The 23,508-nt window shown below is 36.3% G+C and overlaps 1 protein-coding gene across 1 annotated transcript in view; it reads right to left on the reverse strand.

Annotated features, from left to right (window-relative positions):
• Nucleotides 1–12,594: 12,594 nt before the first annotated feature.
• Nucleotides 12,595–23,508, reverse strand: part of LOC135735866 (zeta-sarcoglycan) — a 327,902-nt gene continuing 316,988 nt past the window's right edge. The window contains exon 8 of the mRNA XM_065254496.2: nucleotides 12,595–15,031. Coding sequence (XP_065110568.1) covers nucleotides 14,834–15,031 — 198 coding nt within the window. The 3' untranslated portion in view covers nucleotides 12,595–14,833. The remainder of the gene's footprint in view (nucleotides 15,032–23,508) is intronic.

The raw sequence follows: 23,508 nt of genomic DNA on the forward strand, positions 1-23,508 counted from the left end.
GAGTTCTTTCACTTTGCTTCTTGAATGCTTTACACGAGTTCTGCTATACATAGTACAACAATCTTAAATAATGCACTTTTTTCAGTCAAGGGTGTGGTGGTTTCTCACTTGCTTTAAATTATTATATTATGTTCAATTCTCAATGACCCGGTTCTCGAAGTGCATAGTGCAGTCAAATTGAGCCCACAACCTTTGCCTGTACCACACGCTGCCAGTTATAAAAATAAAGGTGCATAGAATGATATAGTTAGTTTTGCTTTACAGATCAAAAGACTTTTAACTCCTGTGGTTATTTTCTCTTTTGATTGGACCTCGAGGTATTTAAAAAAGCTAAATGCTTAAATGTCATTATATTTAAATCAGTGAAAACAGTAGTACATTAGGAACCTCACTGAATGAATTACAATGAATATTAGCTGTAAAATGTCACTAACATTAACACAACTAAAATGTCACTAACATTACAGTTTATCTTGGTTGCTTTAGAGCATTTCTCGAATAATTCTTAAAAAATTACAAACTAATAAATGCATTTCTTCGAAACAATTTGTACAAACTGCACACCATCATGAATTTCCTCAACACATCTGCACACAAGTATATGAGCTCTTTCAGTCAATCATTACACAGTGGACAACAAAATACAAAATACTCAGTGTGAATCAGTGCACATTTGCCTGTCCATGTAGTCTGTTGCCAGTGCCATTTGTTGTCTTCTATAAAGGCTGTGTCAAATTTGCCTTTTTACAAAGAATTGGATCCAGAAAAAGAAATGCTTTGATGCATTTTTTATTGATTCCATGACCGTGTCTAAAAACTGAAATACTGTAAATATTACAGAGAATACATGTACACCAAAATACAGTAAAATCTATTGGGTTGCAAGTTTACAAACATTGCAGGGTGCGCGCGCAACCAAGGGGCAGAAAGACCGATTGGTGAGCTGATCTGCTACTGCAACAACCTTAATTATTGAAGCGTTCTTTAATGTTTGTACATAAATAAGACTTGATTTTAGTTGTATCTGTTTTTCTGTCTTTATTTTTGCAGTGTTACTGTGATACATGTATGAATTATAATTTTATAATTATAATGCTAGTAACGTAATAGTCACATCTACTGGTATGTTAACATCAGGCACCCAGCACTGACTCTGTTGGTACTATTTTCCACGCAAAAATTCCTTGGCATTTTGACTTACAGACACCGCTACTAGCATACAACACAATGCACGTCTCTTCTTTCTGCCCCTCGGTTGCGCGCGCAACCAGTTAGTGACGTCGCCGTGCAACCCGCCACTATTGATACCCAGTTTCTTCTGTCTTGACCATGAGCCACATGGCCAGGGCCGGCGCCACGAGGGGGCGTGAGGGGGCGTCGCCCCCTCACTGGCACTATCCCGCCCCCTTAGATAACCATTAATGTTGAATGGGATTTTAATGATAAAATGCGCTATTTAAAAATCACGTTTGCCTTGTGTATTGTCTTCCTAAAGTGAATTTTAAAGTCTAATTATTTAACAAAACAAAAAAACAAGTGTGCATGTATTCTACCGTGACACACGCCCACTCATGTGTAGCCTATAGGCTTGTTCGAATTCTTCAGGCGAAGACGTCAAAATGCCGCGAGAGCGAGACGAAACGACACTTAGTATGATTTCTCGAATCGTTCTCGCGGTACTTTGACGTCATGTGGTTGTTGGTTCTTGCAGCCGCGCCTGAAGTTGAACAAGTTTGTGTTGACGGCTTGAGGCACGCCGACATTGAGCCCGCGTTCTGAGTCTCAGAGGGAAATCAAGATGTCGAAGTGGGAAATTATATAAAAATTTACAGACAGGAGTGTGAGAGTGACCTGGGCCTGCCCTGTAGCAATGGATATATGGAAAATAGCATTGGAAGTTCTACAAACCGGACTCCGGATTGTCACACATCAATTAATGCCGTGGATGAATTATCGGAGCATTTCAGGTGCAAAGATCCAAATGTTCGGCTGTCATTAAGTCAATTCGGGCACCATGAACTTCAGCCAGACTGTACATAGTTTTGAAAAGTTCAGATGTTCATGTTCTTCAGCATCCTTGCAAGTCAACGTACAACCAACAGCCTATTATTGTTCTGCATTTAACGTTAAAGGTAAGCCTGTATGATCTCTCTCTCTCACACACCTGTTTATCAGGAGTAAATAGATAAAAAAACAGACATTGTTAAATTTATAATTAACGAATTTGAATTAGCCTATCCTACAGCATAGCTGTATATGTAAACGAGTTATTGTCATTTTGCTATTGTGGTTCTGTAGCTGCTTAATCGCTAGCTTATGGTGCATTACTTGTGGCAGTTAAAATAACTACGTTATATGATCAAATTGAACCAAAATGTTGATCAAATGTTGCGTTTGGACCGTTTTTGGGCTGAAAACCATCAACTCTATTTGCCAACACTGCCCCCCACCATTACGTAAAATTTATTTCTACCTCTGGGTCTGAACTTCTAATGAGTAACGTTAGTGTTGTGCTAATATGTGACGTTAGGTATGCGTTTTTTTGTTGTTGTTGTATTGTTCAGAGCTCTGTACGTTGCTCACTATAGCTGTAGTTTTTGTGGTTGTATACAGAGATGTTTGTTTATAACACTTTAAAACTTAATGTACCAAACCTATGTATTTTCTAGCTGGGGGAATTATATGCATTCATTTGATCGCCCCCTCTGGTATTTTAGACGCCCCCTCATCAGCGTTCGGCTGGCGCCGGCACTGCACATGGCCTCATCCACATCACATTCGATATCCTCTCTTGGAATGCACCTAGGGAAACATCTTCTTGTATGCATATATATATATATTATTAGCAAATAATCACTCAGAATGTCTTATACAATCATCTAACACTTCACACAATCATTCTCCTACAGAAATTCATCAATTCAGTTCCCATTTTCAAATGTCTAAAAAAATTGAATAAAACTGATTATGACAAAAAGGGCAACTATTCTGCATGTCATGACTTATTGCAATTAACCAAATCCTATTTTTTTTTAGGTGTAAGACTATTCAACAGAAACCAGTATAATACGTTTTGATAAAAATTACATATGCAATTTAAAATGTTGCAAACAGCAGGCATTTTATTTTTATTGATTTTGTATTGTATCAAAGCATTTGCAATTTGTCAAAATCAATGGGAATTTGTTTTTATGTTGTGCACAACTGACTTGATGATGTGTGGAGGTTGAACAAAGTGTTTTGAAAAATGAATTTCTAATCTGAGAAATGCTCCAAAGTGACTGAAAAAAACACAGTAAAATTAGCTCTTATTTTATAAAAAAAAGGTAGGATTGGATGCATCCATCTGTGGCATAGTTTGGAGAGTCTTTTATCCACACATATGCTATAAATGCTATAACAAAATCTCATCACACTGCCCAGTCTTGCTCTTCTTTATTGTGCACATGTTTGTGATAATTGCATTACTTTTTCTATGATAATGACAATATATCACACCGACACAAAGTATAGACAGTTTCATTTTCGCCTTATATATGGGCAGAGGGATTTAGCTGTAGTTAGTCTGAATATTTATTTAACAAGCTTGCAATTCTTGTTTTGAATGTTTTGTGTTTTGTTTAGGTGTTAGCTAATAGTCCTGAGCATACATTACCGCAATAAAACCACAATAAAATAATGTACATCAAAAGAAAAAGAGTAACTTCAGCACTCTGACATGATTCAGTTGGAAATAAATGCAATTTAATTGCTTCCTCTGTGATAGAAAACGCCAAACTGACAGCAAAATGGGGTCTAAGAAATGTACTGTACACTTTAGTTACAAAGGTAAACGTCAAAAGCTTGAGAGGGGAAACTGAAAGAATAGTGCATGATAAAGTCCTTTGTATTACAATGGCAATGTCACAGTAATGAAGAAGATGGTATGTCAGAGACAAAATATAAGCACCTTTCAATTTCAAAGCACTCAGCTGAACAATACCTTCAAAATTCTTTTGCCCTTCAGCTTGTGCACTGCATTGTGATCTGATTCTTAAATACCTTTGTTGCTATAAATGAAGCAAGTAAACAAAATGAATTTATAGACAACGTCTTCAAGCCAGACACCGGAAAACCAGGATGAAGTAGCTGTGGGACATAATCAGAACATGATAGCTGACTTGAATAGTTCGCCGTGTTAGATTCATTAAATAATTCTCACTTAAAATCTCTTAATTGCTGTATAATGCCAAATTGCTGCTATTAACCAGAAAGACAGTCAGGCGTGTTTCCAGGGAAACAGAAAGTTTCCATTCTTTAATAAAAAAAGTTTGAAAAGGCTCTAAAGACTAAACTTTTGCTAATTTTTTAAACTTTAGAATAGAACTTTAAGAATGTTCTTGTAGCTCATCTGGTATTGGGTTGTGGGTTTAATCCCTAGTTGTGGGTTTAATACTGAACTAACAAGAAAAAAAGCCAGATAGACAGACAGACAGATGGATAGATGGAAAGACAGATGGAAAGATGGACAGACAAAAAGACAGGCGGATAGGCAGACTGACAGAAAGACTGATAAACAGAAGGAAAGCAGCAAATAAAAAAAGAACAGACAGATAGACAGACAAAAGACGGAAAGAAAAACAGACAGATAGAAAGACAGACAGACGGTCAAGCAGACAAACAGAAAGACAGATGGATAGACCAACAGACATAAAGACAAATGGTTAGACCAACAGACAGAAAGACAGACAGACAGATGGAAAGCAGACAAACAGAAAGACAGATGGATAGGCCAACAGACAGAAAGACAAATGGTTAGATGGACAGACAGAAAGACAGACAGACAGACAGACAGACAGACAGACAGACAGACAGACAGACGGAAAGCAGCAAATAAAGAAAATTAACAGACAAATAAACAGACAAACAGACGGACAAACGGAAAGAAAAACAGACAGATAGAAAGACAGACGGTCAAGCAGACAAACAGAAAGTCAGATGGATAGACCAACAGACAGAAAGACAAATGGTTAGACCAACAGACAGAAAGACAGACAGACAGACGGAAAGCAGACAAACAGAAAGACAGATGGATAGGCCAACAGACAGAAAGACAAATGGTTAGATGGACAGACAGAAAGACAGACAGACAGACAGACAGACAGACAGACAGACGGAAAGCAGCAAATAAAGAAAGAACAGACAAATAAACAGACAAACAGACGGACAGACAGAAAGAAAGAAAAACAGACAGATAGAAAGACAGACGGTCAAGCAGACAAACAGAAAGACAGATGGATAGACCAACAGACAGAAAGACAAATGGTTAGATGGACAGACAGAAAGACAGACAGACGGAAAGCAGCAAATAAACAAAGAACAGACAGATAAACAGACAAAAAGACGGACAGACGGAAAGAAAAACAGACAGATAGAAAGACAGACGGTCAAGCAGACAAACAGAAAGACAGATGGATAGACCAACAGATAGAAAGACAAATGGTTAGATGGACAGACAGAAAGACAGACAGACGGAAAGCAGCAAATAAAGAAAGAACAGACAGATAGACAGACAAAAAGACGGACAGACGGAAAGAAAAACAGACAGATAGAAAGACAGACGGTCAAGCAGATAAACAGAAAGACAGATGGTTAGACCGAAGGACAGACGGACAGATAGAAAGACAGATGGACATGCAGATAAAACAGAAAGACAGACGAGCAGGCAGATAAACAGAAAGACAGATGGATAGACCGACAGATAGAAAGACAGATGGTTAGACGGACAGACAGAAATAAAGACAGACAGACAGATGGACGGACGGACAGACAGACAGATAGAAAGACATATATACAGGCAGACAAAAAGAAAGACAGATGGTTAGACCAGCAGACAGAAAGACAGATAGTTAGATGGACAGACAGAAAGAAAGACAGACAGACGGACGGACGGACGGACAGACAGACAGACAGACAGAAATACATATATACAGGCAGACAAAAAGAAAGACAGATTGTTAGACCAACAGACAGAAAGACAGATAGTTAGATGGACAGACAGAAAGAAAGACAGAAAGACAGATAGTTAGATGGACAGACAGACAGATAGAAAGACAGGCAGACATGCAGACAGACGAGCAGGCAGATAAACAGAAACACAGATGGATAAACCAACGGACAGAAAGACAGATGGTTAGACAGACTGACAGAAAGAAAGACAGACAGACAGATGGATGGATGGACGGACAGACATACATAAGGACAAACAGCATGCAGACATATAGAAAAAAAGATGGACAGACAGACAGACAGACAGACAGACAGAAAGACAGATGATAAACAGGAAGACAGTAGAGAAAGACACAGAAAGAGACAAACAGACATAAAGACAGAAATACAGACAGAACGGAACAAACAAACAAACACAAAGAAAGAAAGAACAGAAAAATAGACAGAAAGGCAGACAGACAGAAAGACTGATGGGCAGACAGACATAAAGAAAGATGGACAGATAAACAGAAAGACAGATGGATAGACCAACAGACAGAAAGACAAATGGTTAGATGGACAGAAAGGCAGACAGACAGAAAGACTGATGGGCAGACAGACATAAAGAAAGATGGACAGATAAACAGAAAGACAGATGGATAGACCAACAGACAGAAAGACAAATGGTTAGATGGACAGACAGACAGATAGACAGACGGAAAGAAAAACAGACAGATAGAAAGACAGACGGTAAAGCAGACAAACAGAAAGACAGACGAGCAGGACAGACAGACATACTGACAAAACAGAACAAACAAACACAAAGAAAGAAAGAACAGACCAATAGACAGAAAGGCAGACACACAGAAAGACAGATGGGCAGACAGACAGACAGACAGACATAAAGAAAGATGGACAGATAAACAGAAAGACAGATGGATAGACAGAAAGAAGAAAAGAAAGAGACAGGATAGACAGAACGACAGACAGACTGACAGACATAAAGTAAGATGTACAAATAAACAGAAAGACACATGGTTAGACCAACAGAAGACAGATAGAAAGAAAGACAGATACTGTAGACAGGCAAACAGAAAGAAGGAACAGACACACAGGTAGACAGACAGACAGACAGGCAGGCAGGCAGGCATGAGAAAGAAAGAAAGAAAGAAAGAAAGAAAGAAAGAAAGAAAGGAAGAAAGAAAGAAAGAAAGAAAGAAAGAAAGAAAGAAAGAAAGAAAGAAAGAAAGTTGTGCAAGATGTGAGCTTCATCTGTAAACCTGAAGCAGACAGTTGGTCAAATATTACTGACAGTAGCCATCTTGATTTCCCCCGTTGGGCTCGCTGTTGTTCCTGCAGTATAATACAATTAATCATTCTATATTACAATCTGAATTACATTCTATTACATTAAATAAATGACAGCAGTTGAATGGCTGTGATGGGGCAGTGTGGCCCTTGGCTAGACACAGAGTTTCAGGTGATTGCCTGCCTAATCTGATTTAACATGCCTGAAAGCGCTCACATTCACTTTTGTGCTGTGGTGTGCCATAACGGCAGATGTGCACCAGGAATCATCTACAGCTAAACATGAAATATTTACATCATGGTGTGAAAGTTAAGACCATTAAAGATGGAGAAGAAAGTCTAGTATACTACAGGCTAATGCGAAATAACTTTTAGTCTTTCTGAAATGTAATCAAACATCAGTCTGTTGAAAATCGTTTTGCCTGTTCCGAGAAATTGAGAGAATAGTTTATGTTAGTGTTTGTAGTAAGTACTCTCACAGCCCCATCAGCAAGGCTTCATCTACATAAATGGGTTCTTTTCCACACATTTTATACAGAATATCATTTGGCAATGTCATTATTACCATGTTTCACTTTAAAACAAAAAAAAAAAATTTAGACTGTGGCTGAAAAACAGACTCACCCATTTCCATCTCATCTTTCCTTTTAATGAGACACCTGAGCTTGTTCTACTTTCATAAGTTTTGGCAATTCTCTGAGAAACTTTCTCAAAAATAAACATCTAACGGCAAATATATAAATAAACCCAGATGGAACGTTTAACAAATGTAAAGTCATTTGCAGAATTACCCTCAAAGCCCAACATTTATGAATTATTAAGCCTTCATTTATTTGATAGGTTTAGCAAAACAAAATCGAAATCTTCTCAAGGACCCCTTTGAGTACAATAATTATTTGGGAATCTTTGCCTACACTATCACATGAATAACACAACACATTTTTATTTCTCCTATTTTTTTTAACTTCATAGTTCTTTTTCACTACGTACTTTCAGAGCTTTTTTGTAACTTAAATCAAACCAAATTCCCATATCAGTAATTGTTTATGGACTTGATGCACATTCTCATGCTTAAAGGAACATGCCCACATTTTGGGAATTTAGCTTATTCACCGTATCCCCTAGAGTTAGATAAGTCCATACATACCTTTCTCATCTCCGTGCGTACTGTAACTCTGTTTGACGCAGCCCCCTAGCTTAGCTTAGCACAAAGACTGTTAGTGAATCGGAGCAGTTTGCTAGCAGGAGCCATTCACTTCCAGTCTTTTTGCTATGCTAAGCTAGCGGGGGCTGCGTCAGACAGAGTTACAGCACGCACCGAGATGAGAAAGGTTTGTATGGACTTATCTAACTCTGTGGGATACGGAGAATACAACCCAGTCTCAAGGCAAATCGTGTTATAGTAACGAAATTTTTGATTAATTTATTCGTGTTTGATGACAGGAATTTCCGCAGTTTTTCGTGTCTCTGGAGACGAATGTCTTTTTCGTCCTTCCCAGCACGAATTTCTATCAATGGCTGTTCGTGTCTATGGCACGACTTTCTTTATCGTGTCATTTTATATGTTGTTTTCTCATCGTTGTTTTCTATTTGTTTCGCTTGGGGTTTGGGTTAGAATCACTTTCTGCAACTTCCTAACCCAAACCCCAACTCTAACCCCAACTCCAGGCGAGAAAAGTTTTAAAAGCGGACAAAAAACATGTAGAAACCAATGCATAAAATTACATCCTAACGCAAACCCCGAATCTAACCCTAAACCCAAGCGACAATGATTTAAAAATAGAAAACAACGATGAGAAAACAACATATAAGATGACACAAAAAAGAAAGTTGTGCCACAGACACGAACAGCCATTGATTGAAATTCGTGCTGGGAAGGACAAAAAATACATTTGTCTCCAGAGACACGAAAAACAGCGGAAATTTGTGTCATCAAACACAAATGAATTAATCAAAATTTTCGTTACTATAACACGACTTGCCTTGTGTTGGAAGAATATGCTAATTTTCCAAAATGTGGGCATGTTCCTTTAAGAAGATAAAAGAAGGCTTTAATATTGTATAAAGTGTCCTGTGTGTTCAGTATGCAAATCAACTAGGTGGATTGTGGGATTGACACACCTTGTAAAAAAGTTGGTTCAACTGAAAAAAGTTACCTGGTTGCCTTAAAATTTTGAGTTATTTCAACTTAACTCTTTCCCCGCCATTGACAAGTTATCTCGTCAATTAAGAGAAAACATTTGCATGAAAACGTGTTCCTGATGAGTTTTTATGCTAAACTGTAATACCGTAACTATCCACTTACCCAATTTATATGTTTCTTGTTAGTTACAGTACACATACACTATATGTGCCGGTTCTTACCATGTACATACAATTTGTAAGTACAGGTGTGTTTGTTAGTAGTTTATATATACGTCATATATGTGCCTGTCATTAACTTACACTGGCTTGCAAGTAACACACACATATACAATGTATATACAAATTGTAAGTAAAGTTTGTTATTAGATATAATTTATGTACAATATAATTGCCTGCCATTAACCCACACTTGCCAGTAAGTACTAAATACTTATATTGTACATTCATTTGTAAGTACAGTAGTGTATCTTGTTAGTTACAGTATACCTACACTATAAGTATGTATCTGATATTACCCAGTAGTTATCTACAGTGAAATAATAAATACAAAGTATGTACCACTGGTAAGTCCAATAATGATACTATTTAATTACCATGTAGATACTCAAAAGTAAGCACCACATATTTGTCTGTAATTACAACATACACTGTAAAAAATAGCTGTAATTATGCAGCTGGTTCCCAGTAACTTACTGTAGAAGATAAAGACTTAATTGGAAATGTACACACTTCTCCATAATATGTCAATTACTTTCAAACGTCAAACACTCAAATAAAATGATTTACATAAAAAACCCGTATCTCAAGACTCGACAAGGTTTTTCAAAGCCCTTTAAAGACAAATTTAATGACATCACACTTTCCTTTCAAAACACATCCATAAAATGAATTTGTTTTTTGCACTCAACACATGTTTAAATAGTAGGCCAATATTTTAAACACAAAGAATGAAAAGACGTTTATAGACCCAGAGAAATATAGATTTGGCTCTCGCTCTCCTGTGATGTTTAGCTCCTCCCAGAGTTCTTAAGCTTTATGAGACCTCTCTGCTTTCCCAAATGAGAGTAGAGATGCCGGTGGAGCGTGTCCTAACCAAAAGCACTGACCTCATACTTTTATGAAGATGTTCTATTTCATGGTAAATTTGATCCAAAAGCCTTAAAGACAGCATCTCCCTGTCTCTATTCATCCTAGTCAAAAATTGATAGAAAAATGGACAGAAATAAAGAAGAAAGTGAGAGAGCAGGTGAGAGAGAACCGTAGCAACATATATCCTCAATTTACTTCACCAACAATAAATCAAGTCTAAAACTCTCTGAGATTTGTCAGCCATAAAAAGACTTTTTAAAAGAAAGGAATAGAAAGAGAATGCTTGGGTTTCATCTCCAAAATAAACATATTTGCATTTGTTTATCATTTCATGTTTATTTTTAATTCTTTTCAAATTCATTATTTTTATGCCACTTTAATCTGAGTGTTATAATAATAGTTATGATGAAACAAAATCTAGAACAATAATTTGACTTCTATAACTGAATAATATTCCAACCTCACAACAATCTTACAAACACATTGCATAGAATTGATAAGAAAATATATCTTTGCTTGAGTTTAAGCAACCTCTCTCCTACAGAACACAAACATGGAAATAAATAAATAGTGATTTTGACAGTAAGCACCTCATACTACTGCAGGTTAACCTGTTTGGTGTTATTCTAGAATTAACTTTTTAGGATCCTGGTTAAGTTTGGTCACCATGTGTGCAATGCTGTATCTCCACAGATTTTAAACACAACTGTTTGAAAGTTTAGGGTCACTTTCTCATTCTTTTTTAACATGTTTTTGACACCTAACATCGACATCAAACCTAAGGAAAAACACAACTCTAACTATGTGAATTATAGTAAAACTTAAATCAACTATATTATATTTTAGCATCTTCAATCCAACCATGCTATTTATCAACCAGCTTCTTGAGGTCTCACTCTGAGAAGCTTTTTAAACTTTATCAAAGGAACTTACATTTATTATGGGTTTGTATTGTCTGCTTTATCGTATTATTCATTTTAAGCCACTGATTTCAATACATGTTTATGTTCAATCAACTTGGATTTTATAAGTAATTTGAACTTACTATTATTTATCTTGACTAGAGATGAGTTAGTTATGTTTTTAAGTTGTAGCAACTCATCTCCAGTCAAGATCAAATGACACTAAGTTGAAATTAGTTGTAAATCTGAGTTGATTAAACTTTATTTAAATTTTAGTTAAAGTTAAAAACAAATCATTTTTACAGTGTAGTTGTTTTTTTAAATTAAGAAATTAATATATGTGCACAATTATATTGTTGTAAACTGTGTAAAAAAAAAATTGTTGGTTCAACAAAAAGTAAGTTACCGGGTTGACTTAAATTTTTCAAGTTCATCTAAAAAATGTAAAAAAAAATAATTTCAACCAGAGCAAAAGTAGCGCGGGATGAAAGTAACAAAGTGTTACTTTTGTCCCACTGCTAATACTGTTGCATTATGTTGAAAATCTATATTATTCCATTACTATAACTGTTGAACATTTTTCAAGTTTGTACTGTCAGGTTGCTTTTGTACGAAGGAGGATTAGGGCCAAGCTAAAATAAAAAAAATAAAACCATCTCGAGATTAAAGTGACTAAATTGCGAGAATAAAATCATTTAATGAGAAAAATGTCAGAATAAACATAATTTAGAGAATAAAGTTGTTCTTTAACAAGAATAAAGTCCTTATTTAACGAGAATAAAGTCATTATTTAACGAGAATAAAGTTGTAATATTTTGTCATACTTTTCTCCCTCATATAAAAGGGAGAAACTGGACCCACACAGACCACAGGGTGAGCACCCCCTGCTGGTCTCACTGGTCTCCCATCCAAGTACTGACCAGGCTCAGCCCTGCTTAGCTTCAGTGGGCAAGCTGTCTTGGGCTACAGAGTGATATGGCTGCTGGATATGTGTAAATAATGACTTTATTCTCATTAAATAACGACTTTATTCTCGATAAATAGCGACTTTATTCTCAAAATTATATTTATTCTGACTTTTCCTCATTAAATAATGACTTTATTCTCGCATTTTAATTACTTTAATCTCGAGATGGTTTTATTTTTTTATTTTAGCTTGCCCCTAATCCTCCTTCGTACTTTTGAAACATTTGATGAAACTGACATTTAAAATAAAATGTAATTTTTTATTATTTATTGCAAAGATAAACAACAAAATATGTTTGCAGTTATATATTAAAAAGGTCATAGTCATGTATATTTAATAAAAAACACATAATATTCTATCTTGTTCTGTTGTGTTTCTTTTGATTCACCTGTGTGTTACTTTCGTCCCAGCTGTCAGGGTCCAAAGTGAAATTATACTAAAGTCATTTTACATTTGTTCAAAATTCCACCTGGAATTGATAGACCACCACACTTCTGAGTTATTGATCACAGCAAAAATATATCTCTGTCTAAAACATTATCTTCTAAAATTAAGTTTTTCTGAAAAATTGTACTTTCGCCCCTACTCTCCCCTAACTTACTTTTTTAAGTTGAACCAACGTAATACATACATTTTTTTTTTTACACATTTAAGGGTACATCTGATTGATTTCTAGATCATGAGGAACATTTCAGTCAAGTGACCCTAAAGTTTTGAGCAGTGGTGTGTGTGGTTTGGGTATTTTGGGTATAACAGTGATACTGTAGATGGCAGAAGGTAGCTGGTCACCTAAAAAACAAAGAAGCATGGCATTGCGCTTGAAAACATCTTAGATGTACAGTATAATTTAGTTATTACAAACTTGATCAAGTTACTTTCTATGATTAATCCTCCCAAAATGCTGCAGTCAAACATTTCATAATAAGGTTGTTCATAACGTAAACAGATGTGTTATAGGATAACTGTTGATACCGGTGTACAATAAGGTTAATGACGTTTTGGTAATTAGATTTTTACATGAATGGCTTCTAAATGTGTGCATGTTGTTTGTGAAATAGAACTGTCCTTAATCATTATTTACTTATTCGTCATACCGAAATTACCTTTTGGGAGCTATCCTTGCATAAATTGATATAATTTCAAACTGTTTCCCATAACTGTATAATGCTCTGTATAATTTTCCTTACAGAACGTTGAATGGTTATTTCAAATTGGCAGTTTACGTTTCATTCACCGTGAGATCGTTTTTGCAGGAATGACCATCTAAATCATATTTTAATTTACCCAAGTGCAACGGTCCATAGCCCTAAACATTGAAAACAGTAAATAATGTAACAATGAATGTTAATTTTACACTTTACGTGAAGGGAATAATCGAGACAGTAAATGTAAAAAAAAAACACCACACAGTTTGCAAAATAATACCGCACCTCTTTTGGCAGGATCGATTTTAGTCAGGACCTAAACACAAAACATTTTGATTTGTCTGAAAACAGGTAATTGTATATATAGAAAAATAATAATAATGAACATTAGTCAACTCACCATAGTACATGTAAACATGTCCATGAGAACTAAACAATAAAATAAACATTACCAAGCATTCTTCGATACAAAATTCTTAAAATAAACTTTCTCTTTTTATTTTCAATTATTAATGTTGTTATATACATGGCATAATCTTGTGCTTTTTCCAAAAAGAAACATCCAAGAGGAAAGTTCATCGTAGTATCTTTTTGACCCATGGAATAAAATACAGGACAGGGTTCATTCGGTCGGTTGTCCTGTAGCAGAGGTCGGTGTAACTGTACGTGGAGGGACCGTAGCGGCTCATGTGCTTTACTAACAGTAGCAAAGGCACCTTTGTATCTTCTTTAGAAAAACGCACACTTGTTTGCAGGTCGCAGTGTGTGTGCTCATTTACAGTTGCAGTCCAGCGTCCCGGCACACATTCGCAATCCTCCACCGAGTCAGACGTTCGTACAAAAATAGGAGGAACAAAACCGAAACGAAGAGAGTTTTTGCTCCATTTACAGATTGGGAAGAGCGGCTTCAACCGAGCCACGATTCGTCTAATGATTCCTGATTTCTGTTTTGGAGGACAGAAGAAAGAGAGGGAGAAAGGAGAGAAAGACAAACATAAAGAAAGAAGAAACTGACTGAAAGAAATGAGAGATGATAGATAGATAGATAGATAGATAGATAGATAGATAGATATATAGATAGATAGATAGTGGAAAAAGATGGAGATGCCTAGATGACAGAAGACATACAGCCATGAGGCAATATGGGAGACATTTAAGATAGATACACAGATAGACAGACAGATACTGAAGATGGATGAACAGATGTAATAAAATTATAACAAACGATTAGACAGGTAATAAGAGGCAAGAAAGAAGAGGAGAAGGAAGGCCTTTCTGGTGCTGGGTGGTCCACTGCCCACCCACCTTTCTCAGCTCCAGAGACACACACTGTTCGTGGTCTGGCAGGTGGAGGAGCTTTCTGCAGGAGACAGATAGAGTTTGCCGCTGGGACATACACACACCTCGTACACAGTCTGTTTTGGGTAGGTGGTCCCTGGACCAAGCAAAGGGTCCACACTCCCGTGTGGAAGATTCCCGAGACGGATTGAATTTGCGTTTAAAAAGATCTAAGAGTAGGAGAGGCGAGAAAAGGAAAAAGACAGACGTTATAATCAAAGGCTTCAGATAAATCGATATAATAACAGTAATTTAGGACAGGACTTCATTTAATCGTATTAAAACATCAAGTTGATGAATGACTGTTTCATTACGTTAGACATTTACAGGGAGCTGTAAAAATTCGCTGTAATATAACATTATGTCCGGGGAAATGTCCTACTGTATGTGAAAGACTTATCACTCCCACAGTATTACCTTCATTTACTGACCATCTGATATGAATTGCACCTATACGTCTCAAGTGCTTTGTTGATTTAATAAGCTCTTGTCTGATTGGATAACATGAGGTGCTGTGGTGTTAACTCAGACTGATCGTGTCGAATTATAGTGTTATAGTCACGAAAAATGTGATAAATTTATTCATGTCTATGGCACGAAATCCAGCTTTTTTCATGCCTTGAGCACCAATGTCTTTTTGTGTCACTTGCACAAATTTCTATAAATGGTTTTTGGTGTCCATGCCACGACATTTTATGTCTTGTTTTCTTATTGTTTTTTTCCTATTTTCGTACCATTGTCGCTTGGGGTTGGGGTTAGAATCACTTTCTGTTAAATATTTATAGATCCTAACCCAAACCCCAACTCTAGCCGCAACTCCAGGTGAGAATAGTTTTAAAAGCGGAAGAAAAACACGTAGAAACCAATACATAAAAGTACATCATAACCCAAACCCCAAATCTAACCCCAACTCCACGCAGCAATGATTTAAAGGGATAGTTCACCCAATAATTGCAATTCTGTCATCATTTACTCATCCTAATGCTGTTTTAAACCTGTATGAATTTCTTTCTTCTTATGAACACAAAAGAAGATATTTTGAGAAATGTGTGTTTCTCAGAAATGATGGTAAACACACAGCATATAGTGTCCATTGACTTCCATAGTAGGAATAAAAACATATGATGGAATTGAATGGGTACAGTCAACTGTGTGCTTTCCGTCATTTATCAAAATATTTTCTTCATCATTTATCACAACACTTCAAAAATATGTTTTTACTACGATGGAAGTCAATGGAGACTATCTGCTGTGTGTTTACTTTATTTATTTATTTATTACAGGGACAATGCATATTAATAAACATTTAAGTCAATATGCCAGAGTTAGCCAAATGGCTATTTTTCACCTGTAGTCCCTAGACAGATGGTAATAGTCACCCTAAAAACAAGAAAATTGATAAAAGTACATATTTAAATAACAATAAAACAACTTAAGTATATTTACCAAAAATACTATTAAACTAAGAATGTTCCTTAAAAACACAATCAACAATCAATGAAACATCAGCCAAATACATGAACATATACATACAAACTCAATAAACAAGAAACCTTCATTTCTCAAACTGTCTTCTATTATGTTCATCAGAAATAAGAAATTCATACAGGTTTAGAACAACATGAGGATGAGTAAATGATGACAGAATTATCATTTTGGGATGAACTATCCCCTTAAAAATAGGGGGTGGGATTAGGAAACAATACATAAAATAACACGAAAAAAGAAAGTTGTGCCACGGACACAAAAAACTATTAGAGAAATTTGTGCTGAGTGACACAAAAAAAGAAATGTGCTCACAGCGCGAAAAGAACAGCTTTACAGTACCACTGTGTGGTAATCGTGGTATAAGCGGAAAAAAATCGATTCCGATTCTTATATACGTATATATATATATATATATATATATATATATATATATATATATATATATATATATATATATATATATATATATATATATATATAATTGTATAATTTATATAATAATTTTTATATATACACTGTAAAATAGCTGTAATTATGCAGCTGGTTGGCAGTAACTTACTGTAGCAGATAAAGACTGAAAATGTTTCATGTTCATTTAACTTTGAAAAAAGTTTTTAGTATTTTGCCAGCAAATAACATTAATGTAAAATCTACAGTAAGTTACTGGCAACCAGCTGCCAGTAATACTGTAATTTCTATAGAACTTTTGACAGTGTATTATTATATGATATAACCAAAACTATCTCTCGTTGGTTGCTTTGCATGTCAAATAACCTCTTTCCATTCAAGTAGGCGGTTCTTGGCTAGAAAAAGTTGCAAACCTGACTGGGCTTTATGCCTATGTATTCAAAAAACTACATTAGCTCATCTGAAGGACAACCATTTAATCTTCAGATTTGGATCAGGAGAGACATCGGCAGAAACGTAAAGTACATTATTTCATTAAAGTTTCTTCTGTTTCATTGATTTATGAATTTGTTTATTCTTAATTTATCACTTCCAACAAGTCTGTTGGCACTGACAGCTAAGAAAAATCAAATAATCTTTACCGTAACAAACACAGTGGTTGAATAACAAAAAGTGAAAAGTGAGAGAGAGAGAGAGAAGAGAGGAAAGACTGATATACAAACAAGGATGAAGTAATCAGTGTAAAGTAATGGTATCTGTGGGGTTGACAGGGCATATCTCTACAAACATTTACACAAACAAGCCTCCACGATGCCTTGCTGTCACCATATCGCCACTCTCCTTATGTGACTTTCATTTTGTCTGTCATTGCCATTTGTGCTGTTTTTCCATCTCACTTAAATTGCAGCAATTTAAAAATTTTACATTTATACGTTGGGGAGATGCTTTTATCCAAAGCGATCAATCTTACATCGCATTCAAGGTATACATTATATGCATTCCCTGCACTCTCAGAAAAAAAGATACAAGAAGGTACAAAAGTTATCACTGGGGTGGAATCTTTTAAAAAGGAAAACTTTTGTACCTAAAAGTGCATATTGGTACATTAAAGGTACACACCGGTACTATAAAGAGACACTCGACTTTTTTGAAAATATGCTCATTTTTCAGTTCCTCTAGAGTTAAACTTTAGATTTTTACCATTTTGGAATTCATTCAGCTGATCTCCGGGTCTGGTGGTAGCACTTTTAGCATAGCTTAGCATAATCCATTGAATCTGATTAGACCATTAGCATCAAGCTAAAAAATAACCAAAGAGTTTGGATATTTTTCCTGTTTAAAACTTGACTCTTCTGTAGTTACATCGTGTACTAAGACCGACAGAGAATTAAAAGTTGCGATTTTCTAGGCAAATATGGCTAGGAACTATTTTCAGTTGGGTCATTTAAACCCAGCAGTGTGCTGTCCAATACAGACCCAACCCTACAGTAAAGGAAATATGATACATTGTATAGCTCAGTAAGTACACGTTAGCCTAGTTATCATACATAATTTTCAATGCACACACTGTTTTCAGATGCCCCCATGTGCACTGCCTTACTTGACAAGTCTATTTATTGTGTAATGCAAGTATTCTACAAAAAGCATACATCTACGATATACTCATTCCCGAAGACATTTTAAGTAACTCTGCTTGTCATTCTACAAATGATCATGCATTCATGACACTTTGCAGGGAATGAAGACATGCCGATGAGAGGTGTGTGAAATAAAAAATCCCAGGATCAATAATACCATCAAAAACCCCAAGAGAGACTTGCTTGTAAAAGGCTACACGGCAGAGCTAAAACAATGCTATCCTAAATGCGCATTTAACTCAGGCTTTCAAAACACTTCAAGTGCATTTTCACAGTGTTTAAAGTGAGGAATAGTTACACTTGAGCTCCACTTAAGTAAACTATAGCTCAGATCCAAAACGATCAGCTGTTACGTCTATAAAGTCGATTTGCCCTCAAGGCGTTGACAAGCATACAATAACATTATGTTTAACAAAGTCCACCTTTTTCAAGAACACAAACGGTTCTTTCCTGACAGAATCGAACCCATGCCCAGCTATTATGTGTCAAAAGCATTTGAACAGCCAATTGGACGACAGTTCTGACCATGTTTTCCATTAAAAAATCCAATTCAGGTGTTTGAGTAGCAGTAATGCTATACAGTTCAAGTAATAAAAGCTACCCAAAAAGAGTTGCGGTGTGAAATTCACTAAATCAAAACAGCAACACTTTGAACAATGAACAATACTTTATCAGCATTTAAGTCATGTAATCTTAGTTTACGTAAGTTTTAGCATTTTCTGATACACCTTTTTAAACAAACGTGGCTGTTAACATTATGTAATGCACAATAAACAAACAATAAAAACTGTTTTGGGATTGGCTAACATTAATTTTGGTCAATAAACACTTATAAACTATGGGCCCTATTTTAACAATCTGAAACGCAAGTGCGAAGCGCAAAGCGCAAGTGACTTTGTGGGCGGATCTTGGGTGCTGTTGCTATTTTCCCGGCGGGAGAAATAACTCTTGCGCCAGGGGCAAATCAATAAGGGGTTGGTCTGAAGTAGGTTCATTATTCAAGGTATTCATTCCCTTTAAACGCAAGTGTGCAAGTTCCATGGCGGGTTGCTATTATTATGACGGATTTACCAGGCGCACGCCAGGAGCGGTTCACAGCTGAGGAGACTGACGTTCTTGTAAGAGCAGTCAAAGACAGAGAAGTTGTTTTGTATGGGGATGGGAGAAACCCACCCAAATCAACGTCGGTTAAACAGGCGTGGGAGGAAATAGCCACAATTGTCTCATCAGCTGGCATCCCCAGGACGTTGCGCCGCAAGCGCTACAATGATGTCAGGAGACGGGGGAATCCCAAGCTTGCCAGCTTAAATCGGGCACGCCGTGTAACGGGAGGTGGATCTGCCTCTACACAGGACCTGACGTCAGCAGAGGACATCGCTGCGTCCACCCTCACCGCTGAAAGCCAAGAAACGCAAGCAGTCCAACCCCAAAGAACACTTACAAATCAAGTTCACATACATTAAGGTTTCTTATGAAAACATTTTAATTATTATTTACATAAAATAAACGTAATACAGCCACACAACAAACTTATTATAATATTTTAATCGTTATTTGCATGATAATAATTTAACGCAGCCACACAAAATAAATAAAAATCACCACAATGCTCACCACAATGATTTCCCTTATCTCATGTGTTAATATTTTTTAGTGTAACAATTTATGATTTGCAAAAATAACTGTTGCATCTGTGATTAGATAAGCAAAGTGTGTGCGCGTTGTGCACGCTATACATTATGGTCAAGCATGCGCCCTTAAAATAGCATATTGAACAACCCGCAACGCGCCACTGACTTTAGTCTGTGCACCGGTGCAAAATACGAATGATACATGCGTCACTGACGAAGTCAATTGCGCTGGGTGCAAGATAGGGCCCTTTATGTGTTATTGTTATTTTAATTTACATTGATGCATTTAGCAGATATGTTTATCCGAAGCGACATACATTACATTACAAAATATACATTCCCTGGGTTCGAACCCATGACCTTTTGCTGATGCAATGCCCTACTAGTTCATGATAGCTAATGCATCTTACCATGATAAAAAAAAGTATATCATCAGGCACAACATTTTTTTTTGTAAATTTCCAACCCAAGTTTCCTCAGTGATGTTTTCATAATCGGTGAAGGTCAGTTGTCGTTTTGCATTTCACCATAAATATTGTGATTTGTCCTCTGAATGTTTTATAGCATCACCTCTCTATTACCAAATTGCTGAAATTCTATATTGGCATGTGGTTATTACACGTGTCCTCATGGATTATGTCACCTAATATTGGTGAGTGCCACCTTGGCCCAAAGCGGACTTTCAAATCCAATCCAATTTTAAACAGTCCCACATTTTTTGCCAACAATTCCGGAACCTTCCAAGATGTGGAACGGCCAATGAAACCTCCTTCTGACAGCTACCGTAACCCCTTCTAATAGTCACTGCGAGATGGGTGGTTTGGCTATAGAAGTCAGAACGGAGTCATTAAGTTCACTTTATGGGAGAATTAAAGATGGCACCATCCCCAAATGAAAGTGTCTGTATGAATCATTGTCAGTCAAATATGGTTGGTGCATTGTTTACAAGCATCTTCCAGTTCTGGAACCGCTGTTGTGGTTTGTGTGTGTATGTGTTTGCTTGTTTACAGCCAATCATAGCCGGTCTGAATATTTTTCATGCATGATTTCCCTCACAGCTGAAGTGGAGAAGACAGCGAATGAGAAAGAACAGGTTTTGGAATGAGAAGACAGATAGTGGTGGGAAGACTGGGAAAGTTTCAGAAATGCAGTTGATTTAAATAAGTAAATGAAGAGTGGGGAACAAACACACAAGTCAAACTTAAAGTCGAACATTTCTTGCATATTTGTAAATTATTCTTTGAGATTACACTGATCATGTAAGCTGTCAATACATTTGCAGCAAAAGCCTGCTAATTTTACTTCCATGCCTGAAAGAAAACGACTTTTAAGGAGAACCAAAGGTTTTAATACAAAAATTAACAATTTCAATACAAATAAAAACAACAAAAATTAATATCAATCTTAAACTTGTGCTCTTCTTCCTCCACTTAGTTTTTCAGTTTACAAATTCCACCATCTATGGCCCAACTGGGAGATGGGAGGTAAGACTCACACGCATGTTACACCCAAAAGACCCAATACTCATTACGAGAATATGAACAACAATTTTAGACTGTGTGCTAGGCGCACAAACCATTTTTCCCATTGTTAAATTAGCAAAAGTGGATTCGTATACACCCTTTAAGACTGTGCGCCGTGCGCTTTAGACCATGCGCTTAGATGTTTAAAATATGGCTCTAAAGCATTATTTTTTTCCATTTCATTTTGTAAATATAATGCCTAAAGATAAACAAGGCAAATCCGCACACCAAAGAAGATCGAAACATCTCCATTTTATCTTTTCTATTTTACATTTGTTTATCTCTGAGTTTTATGTTTATATTTGATATACTTTTTGACCCTGCACCTGCTGGTTGTGTACTTTTTCCATTTTTTGTGATAAAAAAGCTTAAATATAATTTGATTTAAAAAAGAGCATCCAAATGTGTCTAAATGCTTCAATAATAAAGTATGGAATACATTAACATTACATTTACATTACATTTACATTTATTCATTTAACAGGTGCTTTAATCCAGATTGACTACCAAATAAGAGAGGATTGTAACATTTTGCCCTTTAGAGCCAACAAAAGCAGAATTTGTTCTATCTAGCAGACAAAATAACAAATAGATAATAAGCAGTAAAATACATTTCAGGTGCTGCTGTACACACACGTCATTGTCAAATGTCAGGAATTTACATTTATGCATTTAGCATACACTTTAAAGGATTGAAAGCTATACATTTTATCTGTCAAATCAAACCCACAACCTGTGCAATGCTTTTACAATGCTCTTCCAACTGATCTAAAGGAAAACTTAAAGGTGACATAGAATGATTGAACAGAGTATTTATCCTTGTTCTGTGATGTGACATGTAGACAAACATTTTTTGTTTGGGTCTGTAATGCCTTAGAAGCTTCCTTAAAACCTCTCTCAGATAGCTCTATTAGGGTGGGGGATTTTAAACAAGTGGTTTTGCACTTATTTGGCTCCCCCTACTGGCTTAACTTGCAATCTCATTACTGATTGGCTGACTTTGCTGCCACTCAAAAAATGTAGCCAATTATTTTAAAGTGGAGGGGCAGTTAGATGCCTGTGATGTCATAAGCATCAGATTTTCAGATTTGGCCATTTTCTGGCTGACTTTTCTAAAAGAGGAATTTCTATGAGACTGAGATGTTTAGCATGTTTAGCACTTTTTGTATGCTTGTGAATGCGGGTAGACTACTATTATTCAACAAAGACAAGGTAAAAATGGTTTTTCATTCTCTGTCCCCTTTAAACGCACAGGTTACCCCAAAATGAAAATACTGTCATAATTTTCTCTCTTTGATGTTGGTACAAACCTATATGAGTGTCTTCGTTCTGATGAACACAAAGGAAGATAATTTGAGGAATGTTTGTAAACAAACCGTTCATGAGCCCCATTCACTTGCACAGTAGGAAAAATAATACTGTGGAAGTGAATGGTGCTCATGAACGGTTTAGTTACAAACATTCCTCAAACTATTTTTGTTCTCTTGTTCATCAGTAAAAAGAGTTTTAGTATGTGCTTGTTCTAAGATCTCAACTCTCACTTTTAGTGCACACTTGGCTCATTGTGTCATTTACATCTATATCATTAGTAATACAAATTGATGGTTGGAGTTGGAATCAAACCCCCAAAAGATTCTGCACATCATTCCTCTTCTCTTGAGACAATGTGAGAAATAAACTTGTTTAAAGGGGAAATATCATGAAAATCGCTTAGGTTACTCACGTAACCCCGGTTCCCTGAAATAACGGGAACGAAGCATTGCGTCATTTAGCTGACGCTATGGGGGGAAACTCCTGTTTACTCCGTGACTGAAGCCTATTGGTTAACGTCTGTACAAAGTACAGACCAATGACGTTTGAACCCGCGCGCGGGAGGAACGCGTCCTTATATAAGCGCGGTTCAATCGTCAGGAGCTCATTATATTCGACTGAAGCGCGCAGCCGAATAACACTCGCTGCG

The sequence above is a fragment of the Paramisgurnus dabryanus genome, chromosome 4, assembly GCF_030506205.2.
Source record: "Paramisgurnus dabryanus chromosome 4, PD_genome_1.1, whole genome shotgun sequence".
NCBI lineage: Eukaryota > Metazoa > Chordata > Actinopteri > Cypriniformes > Cobitidae > Paramisgurnus > Paramisgurnus dabryanus.